Source organism: Pleurodeles waltl, chromosome 2_2 (assembly GCF_031143425.1).
Source record: "Pleurodeles waltl isolate 20211129_DDA chromosome 2_2, aPleWal1.hap1.20221129, whole genome shotgun sequence".
Taxonomy (NCBI): domain Eukaryota; kingdom Metazoa; phylum Chordata; class Amphibia; order Caudata; family Salamandridae; genus Pleurodeles; species Pleurodeles waltl.
Genome location: NC_090439.1, coordinates 1,122,269,824 through 1,122,287,184, shown reverse-complemented (window position 1 = coordinate 1,122,287,184; position 17,361 = coordinate 1,122,269,824). Strand labels below are relative to the sequence as shown.

The window sequence follows — 17,361 nt, the reverse complement described above, 5'->3', positions numbered from 1 at the left end:
TGCCATTTGAGTGTAAGTTGTGCTTTACAAGCCCAATTCAATTCAATATTTTAGATGTTTCAAGGGAGGAATCTTCTCATATTTAGCAGATGATAAATGTAAGGAAATGCCTCCTTGGCATGGTTGCCCCCTGACTTTTTGCCTTTGCTGATGCTATGTTTACAATTGAAAGTGTGCTGAGGCCTGCTAACCAGGCCCCAGCACCAGTGTTCTTTCCCTAACCTGTACTTTTGTATCCACAATTGGCAGACCCTGGCATCCAGATAAGTCCCTTGTAACTGGTACTTCTAGTACCAAGGGCCCTGATGCCAAGGAAGGTCTCTAAGGGCTGCAGCATGTCTTATGCCACCCTGGAGACCTCTCACTCAGCACAGACACACTGCTTTCCAGCTTGTGTGTGCTAGTGAGGACAAAACGAGTAAGTCGACATGGCACTCCCTTCAGGGTGCCATGCCAGCCTCTCACTGCCTATGCAGTATAGGTAAGACACCCCTCTAGCAGGCCTTACAGCCCTAAGGCAGGGTGCACTATACCATAGGTGAGGGTACCAGTGCATGAGCATGGTACCCCTACAGTGTCTAAACAAAACCTTAGACATTGTAAGTGCAGGGTAGCCATAAGAGTATATGGTCTGGGAGTCTGTCAAACACGAACTCCACAGCACCATAATGGCTACACTGAAAACTGGGAAGTTTGGTATCAAACTTCTCAGCACAATAAATGCACACTGATGCCAGTGTACATTTTATTGTAAAATACACCCCAGAGGGCACCTTAGAGGTGCCCCCTGAAACTTAACCGACTATCTGTGTAGGCTGACTAGTTTTAGCAGCCTGCCACAAACCGAGACATGTTGCTGGCCCCATGGGGAGAGTGCCTTTGTCACTCTGAGGCCAGTAACAAAGCCTGCACTGGGTGGAGATGCTAACACCTCCCCCAGGCAGGAATTGTCACACCTGGCGGTGAGCCTCAAAGGCTCACCTCCTTTGTGCCAACCCAGCAGGACACTCCAGCTAGTGGAGTTGCCCGCCCCCTCCGGCCAGGCCCCACTTTTGGCGGCAAGGCCGGAGAAAATAATGAGAATAACAAGGAGGAGTCACTGGCCAGTCAGGACAGCCCCTAAGGTGTCCTGAGCTGAGGTGACTCTAACTTTTAGAAATCCTCCATCTTGCAGATGGAGGATTCCCCCAATAGGGTTAGGATTGTGACCCCCTCCCCTTGGGAGGAGGCACAAAGAGGGTGTACCCACCCTCAGGGCTAGTAGCCATTGGCTACTAACCCCCCAGACCTAAACACGCCCTTAAATTTAGTATTTAAGGGCTACCCTGAACCCTAGAAAATTAGATTCCTGCAACTACAAGAAGAAGGACTGCCTAGCTGAAAACCCCTGCAGAGGAAGACCAGAAGACGACAACTGCCTTGGCTCCAGAAACTCACCGGCCTGTCTCCTGCCTTCCAAAGATCCTGCTCCAGCGACGCCTTCCAAAGGGACCAGCGACCTCGACATCCTCTGAGGACTGCCCCTGCTTCGAAAAGACAAGAAACTCCCGAGGACAGCGGACCTGCTCCAAGAAAGGCTGCAACTTTGTTTCCAGCAGCCTTGAAAGAACCCTGCAAGCTCCCCGCAAGAAGCGTGAGACTTGCAACACTGCACCCGGCGACCCCGACTCGGCTGGTGGAGATCCGACACCTCAGGAGGGACCCCAGGACTACTCTGATACTGTGAGTACCAAAACCTGTCCCCCCTGAGCCCCCACAGCGCCGCCTGCAGAGGGAATCCCGAGGCTTCCCCTGACCGCGACTCTTTGAATCCTAAGTCCCGACACCTGGGAGAGACCCTGCACCCGCAGCCCCAAGGACCTGAAGGACCGGACTTTCACTGGAGAAGTGATCCCCAGGAGTCCCTCTCCCTTGCCCAAGTGGAGGTTTCCCCGAGGAATCCCCCCCTTGCCTGCCTGCAGCGCTGAAGAGATCCCGAGATCTCTCATAGACTAACATTGCGAACCCGACGCTTGTTTCTACACTGCACCCGGCCGCCCCCGCGCCGCTGAGGGTGAAATTTCTGTGTGGACCTGTGTCCCCCCCGGTGCCCTACAAAACCCCCCTGGTCTGCCCTCCGAAGACGCGGGTACTTACCTACAAGCAGACCGGAACCGGGGCACCCCCTTCTCTCCATTCTAGCCTATGTGTTTTGGGCACCACTTTGAACTCTGCACCTGACCGGCCCTGAGCTGCTGGTGTGGTGACTTTGGGGTTGCTCTGAACCCCCAACGGTGGGCTACCTTGGACCAAGAACTAAGCCCTGTAAGTGTCTTACTTACCTGGTTAACCTAACAAATACTTACCTCCCCTAGGAACTGTGAAAATTGCACTAAGTGTCCACTTTTAAAACAGCTATTTGTGAATAACTTGAAAAGTATACATGCAATTTTGATGATTTGAAGTTCCTAAAGTACTTACCTGCAATACCTTTCGAATGAGATATTACATGTAGAATTTGAACCTGTGGTTCTTAAAATAAACTAAGAAAAGATATTTTTCTATACAAAAACCTATTGGCTGGATTTGTCTCTGAGTGTGTGTACCTCATTTATTGTCTGTGTATGTACAACAAATGCTTAACACTACTCCTTGGATAAGCCTACTGCTCGACCACACTACCACAAAATAGAGCATTAGTATTATCTCTTTTTACCACTATTTTACCTCTAAGGGGAACCCTTGGACTCTGTGCATGCTATTCCTTACTTTGAAATAGCACATACAGAGCCAACTTCCTACATTGGTGGATCAGCGGTGGGGTACAAGACTTTGCATTTGCTGGACTACTCAGCCAATACCTGATCACACGACAAATTCCAAAATTGTCATTAGAAATTCATTTTTGCAATTTGAAATTTTTCTAAATTCTTAAAAGTCCTGCTAGGGCCTTGTGTGTTAAGTCCCTGTTTAGCATTGTCTTTTAGAGTTTAAAAGTTTGTTAAAAGTTTGAAATTAGATTCTAGAAACAGTTTTAGATTCTTTAAAAAGTATTCCAACTCTTAGCAGAATAATGTCTGATACAGAGATGCAGGTGGTGGAACTCGACACCACACCTTACCTCCATCTTAAGATGAGGGAGCTAAGGTCTCTCTGTAATATCAAAAAAATAACCATTGGCTCCAGACCTACCAAAATTCAGCTCCAGGAGCTGTTGGCAGAGTTTGAAAAAGCCAACCCCTCTGATGATGACCTCACAGAGGAAGAAATTAGTGACTTGGAGGCCAATGTCCCTCCTCCAGTCCTAAATAGGGAGAACAGGACCCCTCAAGTCCTGTCTCCAACTGTGTTAGTCAGAAATAGTGAGTCCCTCACAGGAGGGTCCCACATTTCTGAAATCACTGAGGATGCTCTCAGTGAAGATGACCTCCTGTTAGCCAGGATGGCCAAAAGATTGGCTTTAGAGAGACAGCTCCTAGCCATAGAAAGGGAAAGACAAGAGATGGGCCTAGGACCCATCAATGGTGGCAGCAATATAAATAGGGTCAGAGATTCTCCTGACATGTTAAAAATCCCCAAAGGGATTGTGACAAAATTTGAAGATGGTGATGACATCACCAAGTGGTTCACAGCTTTTGAGAGGGCTTGTGTAACCAGAAAAGTGAACAGATCTCACTGGGGTGCTCTCCTTTGGGAAATGTTCACTGGAAAGTGTAGGGATAGACTCCTCACACTCTCTGGAAAAGATGCAGAATCTTATGACCTCATGAAGGGTACCCTGATTGAGGGCTTTGGATTCTCCACTGAGGAGTACAGGATTAGGTTCAGGGGGGCTCAAAAATCCTCGAGCCAGACCTGGGTTGACTTTGTTGACTACTCAGTGAAAACACTAGATGGTTGGATTCAAGGCAGTGGTGTAAGTAATTATGATGGGCTGTACAATTTATTTGTGAAAGAACACCTGTTAAGTAATTGTTTCAATGATAAACTGCATCAGCATCTGGTAGACCTAGGACCAATTTCTCCCCAAGAATTGGGAAAGAAGGCGGACCATTGGGTCAAGACAAGGGTGTCCAAGACTTCAACAGGGGGTGACCAAAAGAAAGGGGTCACAAAGACTCCCCAGGGGAAGGGTGATGAGACAACCAAAACTAAAAATAGTAAAGAGTCTTCTACAGGCCCCCAAAAACCTGCACAGGAGGGTGGGCCCAGAGCCTCTTCACAAAACAATGGGTACAAGAGTAAAAACTTTGATCCCAAAAAGGCCTGGTGTCATAGCTGTAAACAGCATGGACACCAAACTGGAGACAAGGCCTGTCCCAAGAAAGGTTCCACTCCAAACTCCCATCCAGGTAACACTGGTATGGCTAGTCTCCAAGTGGGATCAACAGTGTGCCCAGAGCAAATCAGGGTCCACACTGAAGCTACTCTAGTTTCTGAGGGTGGGGTGGATTTAGCCACACTAGCTGTCTGGCCGCCTAACATGCAAAAATACAGACAGCAACTCTTAATTAATGGGACTAGAATAGAGGGCCTGAGGGATACAGGTGCCAGTGTCACCATGGTGACAGAGAAACTGGTTTCCCCTGGCCAATACCTGACTGGAAACACTTACACAGTCACCAACGCTGACAATCAGAAGAAAGTACATCCCATGGCAATGGTTACTTTAGAATGGGGAGGGGTCAATGGCCTGAAACAGGTGGTGGTCTCCTCAAATATCCCAGTGGACTGTCTGCTTGGAAATGACCTGGAGTCCTCAGCATGGGCTGAGGTAGAACTAAAAACCCATGCAGCAATGCTGGGTATCCCTGAACTGGTGTGTGTGAAAACAAGAGCACAGTGCAAGGCACAGGGTGAACAAGTAGAGCTGGAGTCTGGAAGAATGGCCCAGCCTACCAAGAGAACAGGAAAGTCAGTTGGGAAACCAACTACAACACAGCAAAAGAAAGGGAACCTCTCTTCTCAGGAAGAAGTTCTGCCCTCTGAGGGAACTGAGCCTTTGGAGCTTGAACCTTATCAGGTTGAGCTCTTAGGCCCAGGGGGACCCTCAAGGGAGGAGCTGTGTAAGGGACAAGAAACCTGTCCCTCTCTTGAAGGCCTTAGGCAGCAAGCTGCTGAAGAGTCCAAAGGCAAGAAAAATGGAACGCATAGGGTCTATTGGGAAGATGGACTCCTGTACACTGAGGCCAGAGACCCCAAACCTGGTGCCACTAGGAGAGTGGTAGTGCCTCAGCTGTTCAGGAAGTTCATCCTAACATTGGCCCATGACATTCCCCTTGCTGGACATTTGGGACAAACCAAGACGTGGGAGAGGTTAGTCAACCACTTCTACTGGCCCAATATGTCCAACATGGTTAAGGAGTTTTGCCTCTCCTGCCCCACCTGTCAAGCCAGTGGTAAGACAGGTGGGCATCCAAAGGCCCCCCTCATTCCACTTCCAGTGGTGGGGGTTCCCTTTGAAAGAGTGGGTGTGGACATAGTTGGTACACTAGAACCTCCCACAGCCTCAGGAAATATGTATATCCTGGTAGTAGTGGATCATGCTACCAGGTATCCTGAAGCTATTCCCCTTAGGTCGACTACTGCCCCTGCAGTAGCCAAGGCCCTCATTGGTATCTTTACCAGAGTGGGTTTCCCTAAGGAGGTGGTGTCTGACAGAGGTACCAACTTCATGTCAGCATACCTAAAGCACATGTGGAATGAGTGTGGAGTGACTTATAAATTCACTACACCATACCATCCCCAAACTAATGGCTTGGTTGAGAGATTCAACAAGACATTAAAAGGCATGATCATGGGGCTCCCAGAAAAACTCAAAAGGAGATGGGATGTCCTCTTGCCATGTCTGCTTTTCGCTTACAGAGAGGTGCCACAGAAGGGAGTAGGATTCTCACCCTTTGAACTTCTGTTTGGTCATCCTGTAAGAGGACCACTTGCTCTTGTTAAAGAAGGCTGGGAGAGACCTCTCCATGAGCCTAAGCAAGACATAGTGGACTATGTACTTGGCCTTCGCTCTAGAATGGCAGAGTACATGGAAAAGGCAACAAAAAACCTTGAGGCTAGCCAACAACTCCAGAAGTTTTGGTATGACCAAAAGGCTGCACTGGTTGAGTTCCAACCAGGGCAGAAAGTCTGGGTTCTGGAGCCTGTGGCTCCCAGGGCACTCCAGGACAAATGGAGTGGCCCTTACCCAGTACTAGAAAGGAAGAGTCAGGTCACCTACCTGGTGGACCTGGGCACAAGCAGGAGCCCCAAGAGGGTGATCCATGTGAACCGCCTTAAGCTCTTCCATGACAGGGCTGATGTCAATCTGTTGATGGTAACAGATGAGGATCAGGAGGCAGAGAGTGAACCTCTCCCTGATCTTCTGTCATCAGACCCAAAAGATGGCACAGTAGATGGAGTGATCTACTCAGACACCCTCTCTGGCCAACAGCAAGCTGATTGTAGGAGAGTCCTACAACAGTTTCCTGAACTCTTCTCCTTAACCCCTGGTCAGACACACCTGTGTACCCATGATGTGGACACAGGAGACAGCATGCCTGTCAAAAACAAAATCTTTAGACAGTCTGACCATGTTAAGGAAAGCATCAAGGTGGAAGTCCACAAGATGCTGGAATTGGGAGTAATTGAGCGCTCTGACAGCCCCTGGGCTAGCCCAGTGGTCTTAGTCCCCAAACCTCACACCAAAGATGGAAAGAAAGAGATGAGGTTTTGTGTGGACTACAGAGGGCTCAATTCTGTCACCAAGACAGATGCTCATCCAATTCCAAGAGCTGATGAGCTCATAGACAAATTAGGTGCTGCCAAATTCCTAAGTACCTTTGACTTGACAGCAGGGTACTGGCAAATAAAAATGGCACCTGGAGCAAAAGAGAAAACAGCATTCTCCACACCTGATGGGCATTATCAGTTTACTGTTATGCCCTTTGGTTTAAAGAATGCCCCTGCCACCTTCCAAAGGTTGGTGAATCAAGTCCTTGCTGGCTTGGAGTCCTTTAGCACAGCTTATCTTGATGATATTGCTGTCTTTAGCTCCACCTGGCAGGATCACCTGGTCCACCTGAGGAAGGTTTTGAAGGCTCTGCAATCTGCAGGCCTCTCTATCAAGGCATCCAAATGCCAGATAGGGCAGGGAACTGTGGTTTACTTGGGACACCTTGTAGGTGGAGGCCAAGTTCAGCCACTCCAACCCAAGATCCAGACTATTCTGGACTGGGTAGCTCCAAAAACCCAGACTCAAGTCAGGGCATTCCTTGGCTTGACTGGGTATTACAGGAGGTTTGTGAAGGGATATGGATCCATTGTGACAGCCCTCACTGAACTCACCTCCAAGAAAATGCCCAAGAAAGTGAACTGGACTGTGGAATGCCAACAGGCCTTTGACACCCTGAAACAGGCAATGTGCTCAGCACCAGTTCTAAAAGCTCCAGATTATTCTAAGCAGTTCATTGTGCAGACTGATGCCTCTGAACATGGGATAGGGGCAGTTTTGTCCCAAACAAATGAGGATGGCCTTGACCAGCCTGTTGCTTTCATTAGCAGGAGGTTACTCCCCAGGGAGCAGCGTTGGAGTGCCATTGAGAGGGAGGCCTTTGCTGTGGTTTGGTCCCTGAAGAAGCTGAGACCATACCTCTTTGGGACTCACTTCCTAGTTCAAACTGACCACAGACCTCTCAAATGGCTGATGCAAATGAAAGGTGAAAATCCTAAACTGTTGAGGTGGTCCATCTCCCTACAGGGAATGGACTTTATAGTGGAACACAGACCTGGGACTGCCCATGCCAATGCAGATGGCCTTTCCAGGTTCTTCCACTTAGAAAATGAAGACTCTCTTGGGAAAGGTTAGTCTCATCCTCTTTCGTTTGGGGGGGGGTTGTGTAAGGAAATGCCTCCTTGGCATGGTTGCCCCCTGACTTTTTGCCTTTGCTGATGCTATGTTTACAATTGAAAGTGTGCTGAGGCCTGCTAACCAGGCCCCAGCACCAGTGTTCTTTCCCTAACCTGTACTTTTGTATCCACAATTGGCAGACCCTGGCATCCAGATAAGTCCCTTGTAACTGGTACTTCTAGTACCAAGGGCCCTGATGCCAAGGAAGGTCTCTAAGGGCTGCAGCATGTCTTATGCCACCCTGGAGACCTCTCACTCAGCACAGACACACTGCTTGCCAGCTTGTGTGTGCTAGTGAGGACAAAACGAGTAAGTCGACATGGCACTCCCCTCAGGGTGCCATGCCAGCCTCTCACTGCCTATGCAGTATAGGTAAGACACCCCTCTAGCAGGCCTTACAGCCCTAAGGCAGGGTGCACTATACCATAGGTGAGGGTACCAGTGCATGAGCATGGTACCCCTACAGTGTCTAAACAAAACCTTAGACATTGTAAGTGCAGGGTAGCCATAAGAGTATATGGTCTGGGAGTCTGTCAAACACGAACTCCACAGCACCATAATGGCTACACTGAAAACTGGGAAGTTTGGTATCAAACTTCTCAGCACAATAAATGCACACTGATGCCAGTGTACATTTTATTGTAAAATACACCCCAGAGGGCACCTTAGAGGTGCCCCCTGAAACTTAACCGACTATCTGTGTAGGCTGACTAGTTTTAGCAGCCTGCCACAAACCGAGACATGTTGCTGGCCCCATGGGGAGAGTGCCTTTGTCACTCTGAGGCCAGTAACAAAGCCTGCACTGGGTGGAGATGCTAACACCTCCCCCAGGCAGGAATTGTCACACCTGGCGGTGAGCCTCAAAGGCTCACCTCCTTTGTGCCAACCCAGCAGGACACTCCAGCTAGTGGAGTTGCCCGCCCCCTCCGGCCAGGCCCCACTTTTGGCGGCAAGGCCGGAGAAAATAATGAGAATAACAAGGAGGAGTCACTGGCCAGTCAGGACAGCCCCTAAGGTGTCCTGAGCTGAGGTGACTCTAACTTTTAGAAATCCTCCATCTTGCAGATGGAGGATTCCCCCAATAGGGTTAGGATTGTGACCCCCTCCCCTTGGGAGGAGGCACAAAGAGGGTGTACCCACCCTCAGGGCTAGTAGCCATTGGCTACTAACCCCCCAGACCTAAACACGCCCTTAAATTTAGTATTTAAGGGCTACCCTGAACCCTAGAAAATTAGATTCCTGCAACTACAAGAAGAAGGACTGCCTAGCTGAAAACCCCTGCAGAGGAAGACCAGAAGACGACAACTGCCTTGGCTCCAGAAACTCACCGGCCTGTCTCCTGCCTTCCAAAGATCCTGCTCCAGCGACGCCTTCCAAAGGGACCAGCGACCTCGACATCCTCTGAGGACTGCCCCTGCTTCGAAAAGACAAGAAACTCCCGAGGACAGCGGACCTGCTCCAAGAAAGGCTGCAACTTTGTTTCCAGCAGCCTTGAAAGAACCCTGCAAGCTCCCCGCAAGAAGCGTGAGACTTGCAACACTGCACCCGGCGACCCCGACTCGGCTGGTGGAGATCCGACACCTCAGGAGGGACCCCAGGACTACTCTGATACTGTGAGTACCAAAACCTGTCCCCCCTGAGCCCCCACAGCGCCGCCTGCAGAGGGAATCCCGAGGCTTCCCCTGACCGCGACTCTTTGAATCCTAAGTCCCGACACCTGGGAGAGACCCTGCACCCGCAGCCCCCAGGACCTGAAGGACCGGACTTTCACTGGAGAAGTGATCCCCAGGAGTCCCTCTCCCTTGCCCAAGTGGAGGTTTCCCCGAGGAATCCCCCCCTTGCCTGCCTGCAGCGCTGAAGAGATCCCGAGATCTCTCATAGACTAACATTGCGAACCCGACGCTTGTTTCTACACTGCACCCGGCCGCCCCCGCGCCGCTGAGGGTGAAATTTCTGTGTGGACCTGTGTCCCCCCCGGTGCCCTACAAAACCCCCCTGGTCTGCCCTCCGAAGACGCGGGTACTTACCTGCAAGCAGACCGGAACCGGGGCACCCCCTTCTCTCCATTCTAGCCTATGTGTTTTGGGCACCACTTTGAACTCTGCACCTGACCGGCCCTGAGCTGCTGGTGTGGTGACTTTGGGGTTGCTCTGAACCCCCAACGGTGGGCTACCTTGGACCAAGAACTAAGCCCTGTAAGTGTCTTACTTACCTGGTTAACCTAACAAATACTTACCTCCCCTAGGAACTGTGAAAATTGCACTAAGTGTCCACTTTTAAAACAGCTATTTGTGAATAACTTGAAAAGTATACATGCAATTTTGATGATTTGAAGTTCCTAAAGTACTTACCTGCAATACCTTTCGAATGAGATATTACATGTAGAATTTGAACCTGTGGTTCTTAAAATAAACTAAGAAAAGATATTTTTCTATACAAAAACCTATTGGCTGGATTTGTCTCTGAGTGTGTGTACCTCATTTATTGTCTGTGTATGTACAACAAATGCTTAACACTACTCCTTGGATAAGCCTACTGCTCGACCACACTACCACAAAATAGAGCATTAGTATTATCTCTTTTTACCACTATTTTACCTCTAAGGGGAACCCTTGGACTCTGTGCATGCTATTCCTTACTTTGAAATAGCACATACAGAGCCAACTTCCTACAATAAATCTTACCAGGAAAAGAAGCAACGTCCTGTGCTCGAAGTGAAGCAGGTATCATAGATGGAATCGGATTCTGAGCAGTGGGTGTATCTTATGCTGTGGTGAGCAATCCAGACAAAATAAAGTTGAACCTTAATACCTGGGGTACTTGTTTTTGTGCAGACTGTTAGCAGGTTAGGAATTCTATCGAAGTGATGGCTTGTTGATTTGGATTTGGGGAGGTATAGTATTGTGCCTGTTTCCATATGAAGCAAGTGGATGGGATTTTTTTCCTGCAGATTAGTGTTCACGATAAGGGTGTAGCAAATTCTGAGCAGCGATGTCGACTTGAGTGGGCACGTTCTACTCTGTAGAATGCAAAGAACAGAAGTGAGATGGACTCTGTTGAGGGGTATGGTAAAGGTAAGTGGTGAAGCAAAATCTGTACACTTCTAGTGTGATGGTTGGCAAGATAGGATCTGTAGTGAGTGCAATGAGGCGTACGTGCTAGGGGTGTAATAGATGATTCAGATCTTTTAGTGATAGTGAAATATTACAAGAGAATCAGCTGGTCCCCAAACCTGTGGTCTGTTATTTCCATGCAGGAGGTGTACATCCCAAGAACTCCGGAGAGACCAAATGCTCCATCCGAGGTAAGTGTGCACCTACTGAAACACATTTATTCACAGTCTCGTCTCCCCCTGCCTATGCAAGCATTCTCTTTTTGTTTGAACCAGATACAGCGTAGCAAGTACAGATCTGATGGAGGCTTTGGAATGCCTTCTTGGGGCGGGTAAACATGTCTTCATAAAATTGATAAAATAGCTAAAACATCATTGGGCTTTTTCCAAAAGACTTAGCAAACCTAAATTGGGTGTTTGAGCACCCACAATTTTTTGGTGAAGAGATGAAAACAGCTTTGTCTCACTCTGTTTATTGACTGGGAAGCCAGCAGTGATTTTTTTGTGATATGTTCCACAGTTCACAAGCATCACTGGAGGGTGGCGTGCCTCCTACTCCTCTATTCTTGATTGTACTTGGCTTCTCTAAACCCTGTACATCATGGATTAAAGGTTTAAAGCAGTATTATTTCTTTGTAATCCATATTAAATAAAGTGAAAGAGAACCATCAAATGGTCTCAAAAACAAATTGTTAGCAACTTCATCTTTTAATACCAACAGAGTCCTCGTATGGTTTCCTTAAAGGCTATCTCCAGGTGATAATCCTGCCCAAATGAGGGATCTTAGAGCACTTTGTTTTGTGTAATATTTACATTAAATGTTTAGTAGTAGATGAGAGAATAAAACTTAAGGGAGAACAGAGATTTTGCTGATGAATTGACGGATATGGTTTGATTTGTCTCAGATTATGTGTAATGTAAGCCTAATGTGACATTTCCTAAAGCGTGTTTGTTGAATATCTCGTCAAGAAGCAGGAGCATTGCCTCAACAGGCATAAAGTCAGGTTATTGGACATTCTGTCTCTAGCTGTTTTTGCTGAAGGTGTGGCTGGAATGATGTCAGTATCACTTCTTGTACCATTTTCGGCTAAATAACAAGCATGATTATGCATTGTATGCAGGTTTCAACTCCAACAGGTTTGGACAGCCCAGAACAACGATCCTTCCGTGAGCGGCAGAAATACTTTGAAATCGATGTTAAGCAGCAGTCGTCCGAGAAGCCACCCAAACGTGTGTCCCTTGTTGGAGAAGATGACCTTAAAAAAATGAAGGAGGAAGAAGGTGAGAGGGTGTAGAGGAATGACCAGTTAAATCACAGGGGCAGTCTGATCTAAGAGAAGGTGACATCCCGCTGTCTCCGGTACTAAAGCAGACCACTCTAGTGCGAAGCATTGGATCCTTGCATTACATATTGCAGGCCGAGGGAAAAGGAGCCGAACGATGCCTATTCTGACACGATAGGAGAAGCTGCTGGTTCAGTGGTGGTTGAGTGAGTCACCGCCTTTGGAAGTAAAAAGAGTGACACAAGTATGTAGGGGAGCAGGTGGAGAAATCATGAGACGCCAGTGCCCCCAAAAGATAGACTTTCACTAATCAATGTTAACCACGATTAAGGAGCTGTGGGATGAGGCTTGGTTGTTTCATCCGTTTCGGATGTAAACCTTTGTTGATATTAGCTAACTTTATCACTACATTATTGAGTCTCTGCATTAAGCCATGCCTCATCAGTCACTTGAATGTCTGCACCATCCAATATAATGGGACAGTTATTTTTTCTCTTGCTGTAGAGGTTATTGCTTCTTTTCACTGTTGCCTGCAAGCATGCCCGTTTAATTGCTGTCATTTACCCTACATTTATGGACAGCTCAGTAGTTAAGTACTCATTTTGTTACTGCCCTGTTTTGCCCTTACTATCTACTACTTTTTTTTTGTAAAGCTCGGAAACTGCAACAGAAGAGGCAGATGCTCCTGCATGAGGTGGACGAGGAGGATGAGGAAGATGCAGTGAAGAAAATGGCCGACATGAGCAGTCAGTCCACTGTCTACATCGAGGGGGTTGAATACAAGATCGAGAGGATAGACGGGAGGAACCAACCTTCGCCTCTTACCGGGTAAGAAGTTTTGTTCCCCAATTACTTTGTACCTCCTGTCACATGATGTCATTTTCCCAGGATGTCTAGTGATGCTTTAGCTGTCCATGTGTTCATAATATCACTCTAATTCAATAATATGAATGCCTTCTCCCGTCCAACTTAGTTCTCAAAATTTACAAGTATAGCTAAATAGGATGAAATGGATTTAATTTTCAGAATTTCGCGAGTTGATGGACATGGAGACTCACAAAGAAACTCTCTGGAGGACAGTTTGAAGTCCAGCGAGAGGCCGGACTCGATGACTGGGTACGTGGACGTTGTTTAAACTGGCTTCCCCTCAGATGGGGCTGTTAGCACGTGCTTCCCAATTGATTTCAGTTGCACATCTCATGGGACACCAAAAGTCAAAACCACACTACACTGAATTCTGTGTCCTCTCGTGGGCTCGGTACAGTGCCCAGAACTGGGTCTAGCTACATCCCTTTGATGAAGTAGTTATGTGTTTTTCCAGTAATCCCAATTTTGTTTCTGGGCAGCTTGGCAGATGACCCTTCACCTCTAGTCTCAGGTAGATCTGCAGGACCTTTCAATAGTTTGTCAGCTTTATTCTGAGGGAGCGTTTCCCATTAACCCTTGGCTCATGTTGCAAACATTGTCCATCACTAACTCAGCTGTGTGGCTGTGGGTAGCAGCGCACTGTCCCTTGGTGGCTCTGGTATTGTGCCATACTGACCCTATTCAGGTTTCTAGGGTAACCGCACTCTATCCCACACTCGTTCCACCCATACCCACTGCCGCAGTACTAATTGTGTTCTTGATTTCGTCAGGCTGACTCCAGTTTACCCAGGAAGTGTAGATGCCAGTGCGCCTATCAGGACAGCAAAGGCTGAGCGACGATACCAGGAAAGAGTCCGAATGCAGAGCCCGGAGTTGCTGTCCCCCCAAGAAAAGGACATGTCCCCGGCAGAGCGTCGTGCCCTGGAGGCGGAGAAGAGGGCCATGTGGAGAGCAGCGAGGTAAGCTTGATAAGATGATGAGAGCAGGTGCTGCCCTTGGTCCTCTGCAGTGAGACCCATGAGGCAGTGAGGATAAAATGCAATCACTAAAGAGACAATAAAATCTACAAACCAATTCATTCATTCATTTCAGTTTTAAATTAGGATAACCCTTGCACCTGCCTTGGCTGTTTAGCGATTTCCAAAGGACCAGCATTGAGTAAACGTCGGGTTGTATCTAAGACAGTAATAACCAGACATTGTATTTGTAAAAATATGGCCAAAATATGATGTCCAAAGACTGACGTCTTGGAAAATGTTAAGTAACCACTCTGTTTTTTGTTTTGGTAATATAGAACTGCAGGACATATACTTCCCGACCCCCTAAGGTGTATTTTAATTATTTAGAGAGTTTCCCCTTTGGCTAGGAATACATTCTTTATGAAACCATTGAGTGTAGCTATCTGTAGCCTTTGAATGACAGTACCCGCTTCATAGTTCTACAGTACGGTCACTCCGAGTGTGGGAGTACAGCTCATGGGCAAACACTGCTAGTTCACAGGCTTCACACGACCTCCAAGGAGGTTTGCAAATTAAGGAGCTATGCGTGTGAGTTGATATAATGTATTTGAAAGGAGTGATGGTTTTATCACTCCTTTACATTTATTTTTTCATGTAATTCAGTTTTTCATTGGGCACCCCAATAGGTGTGAACTGACGTGAACCACCTGTCGTCTTTTGTCTAGGCTTGTACTGTACAGATGCCATATCCATAGGTGTATTCCTTTGTTTGTTGGTTCAGGCTTTGAAGGCTTTGTATTGGAGTTCATATCCTCTTCCCAACTTTATGAAGTCTGGTTGTTTTGCCCTTGTATGTTTCTTGCAATCACTGTTTTTTCTCTAATCAGCTAGACAAATATCCACACCCACTGGAGGTGTTTTCTTTGTTTTACATGTTGACAACCAACCTGTGCTCCAATGTCAGAAGGGACACCCTAAATACATCCTGTTTTGTGTGATAGGCTGCATTTAGCTAGTGGTAGTCTATGTTGTGAGCGCAAAGTGATTTAAATCAGGGTGTTGAGTTTCCCCTGTGAAATATCTAGTCTTTGTAACTGGGATAATTTGCCTCCATAATGTCTGGGACATGTATGAAACATGCCTGGTGCAACCTTGGTGCTCAGAGTTAAGAATGGTCTGGTGAGTGCATGTATGTGTGATCCACTAAATAATACTCTTTTGTGCTGGACTGGTGGTGCCCCTCTCAGACTTCCATTCTCCCTCTCAACTTCCTCCACCCTGAACTATTTACTTGGTGGATGGACGAGGTAGGTTTGCCTTCCTGGGTGAAAATCACTCTTTCACCCCCGTTCCCTTTGTTGTGGCCATCTCTGTTGACAGCGGGACAAGAACAAACATCAGAGTCCAGTAACACAGTGCACCAAGTTACCCAGACCCAGTTTTAGTGTGGAAACTGGGCTAAGAGCCTGGAAAATCTGCCCAGCGACAGAATGGTCCTCAAGGATTAGGGTGCCCACAAGTATTTGAATGTTGGTAAACCTCTGGTTCTTTCTGACAGCCCACCTAAAGCACCAGAGTGGCTCATATACTGGACCTCTCCGCCAGTACTTTATTCACAGTCACGACTCATCACGTGGAAGCTTGTACATTCAGACCAGACTTCTGGACCAGGGGTAGAATGTCTGCCAAAAGGTTCCTTCCTTCAGAAGGGGCCTAGGAAAGCCTGCTTAGTCACCATGTTAGTGTGAACTAGGGAACGAAAGAAGGCCTACCTGCCTCTCTTACAGTGGGAGTGCATCAGCAATGCAGAATGACCTGACTTCCCATGAAGATCAACACAATTCCAGCTAACTAAAATCCTGCATGAGGACATCTTGACTTGCTGATGCTGCCAAGCAGCCTTGGGGTCTTGCCACTCTGCCTCACTTTCTCTTCAGTGAATGTCTTAGCAGATAGTTCAAAGGGAATGCACAAGTTCAACAAGCTTGTTTCTTTCCATCTCTGACGTTGTATGTCCGTGACTACTAGACCGTGAACATAGACACTGGAGCACTATGCAGGATCATAGATAAGCATCAAGACTACAAGTGATCTGAGAGGTAGCTGGGCTTTAGATGGGTATGCATTGTGAGGTAGTGGTATTTAAAGGGGTGTGTCTTCAACTCTTTCCTACATTAGAGTGGCTTTCAGGCAGTCCTGATGGCTTGTGGGATGTTGTTCCAGACCCTGAGTACAAAGTTGCAAAAGGCCAGCTGCCTTTTTTTTTTTTTTGTTTTAATGCTTCTTAGTCTGCAGTCTGATGTGGTCCTGGCTGCAGGTGTGCCTGAACCACCAGAGACGGTGAGTTTGTTCTCAAGATACGCGTTGTGCTGGTCGTGGTAGCTTTGGAAGTGCTGAAGCTGATGTTGAAGATGGTGCGGGCTGGCAAAGGGAGCCAATGGCTTTCCATCAGGTTGGGGTTGATGTGATTACATTTATTCTGACCTTGGGTGAGATGTATTGTGAAATGTAGGATGCTCTTAAGGGGTGCCAGTGTGTGTGAGTCTATAAGGCCACGAGCAGGGTGTTAGCACCATCCAGATGCAAGAGTACAGGAGCTTGAAGAGCAGGTCTGATGGTGGTTCCTGAAAGAAATGGTTTTACTTTCTCTAGAAAGAGCTGGTTCCAGGCCACACAGTAATTTCTTTTTTTTTTTAATGAATTAAGTTTTTTGCCACAGTGAGTGCTCAGGGTGAATCTGAGCTACTTCGCATTTGGTTGAAGTTGTGATTTGTAGCCAGCAAGTTTAATTTCATTTTATTGAGCCAGGTTTGTACTGTTTCTTGTTTGTTGTGCTTGGAATACTGTCTTGGTTGCTTTGAGCTTCAAGCAGACTCTGGAGATCCAGGTTTGGATGTTGTGCAGGCAGCCTTGGAGGTGTTGATTGTCTAAAGCAGAGGAGACTTTCACGTAGAATTGACATCGGTGAATCTTGATGCTGGTACATGTGAGAAGAGCACCAAGCGGCTCAATGTAAAGGTTGCCAATGACTGGAGACAGTGTGGATCCCTGGGTGACTCCCAAGTTGATTAGGATATCTTGGGACCTGGAGGTGCCCATGTGAAGAAACTGGTGTCAGTTGGAAACGGGGCAGTCTGTGGATGCTGTTTAGAGGTTTATTGCATCATTAGACAACTGAGAAACTACACAAGGTGGTCAAGCTTTTCTGACACAAACTTCTCAATACAGAATCCTCACCTTGTAAATTTCTCCCGGCGCTGGACTGGA

At 47.4% G+C, this 17,361-nt stretch overlaps 1 protein-coding gene across 23 annotated transcripts in view; it reads left to right on the top strand.

Moving 5' to 3' along the window:
• SCRIB (scribble planar cell polarity protein) overlaps positions 1-17,361 on the top strand; it is a 551,765-nt gene that overhangs the window by 429,828 nt on the left and 104,576 nt on the right. For all 23 annotated transcript variants that reach the window (XR_011201023.1, XM_069220949.1, XM_069220942.1 and 20 more), the window contains 5 exons: positions 11,130-11,177; positions 12,107-12,266; positions 12,922-13,096; positions 13,295-13,384; positions 13,906-14,094. Coding sequence is in view for 22 of the 23 variants with exons in the window: in XM_069220949.1 (XP_069077050.1) it covers positions 11,130-11,177; positions 12,107-12,266; positions 12,922-13,096; positions 13,295-13,384; positions 13,906-14,094 (662 nt within the window). In the remaining variant the exon portion in view is untranslated. The remainder of the gene's footprint in view (positions 1-11,129; positions 11,178-12,106; positions 12,267-12,921; positions 13,097-13,294; positions 13,385-13,905; positions 14,095-17,361) is intronic.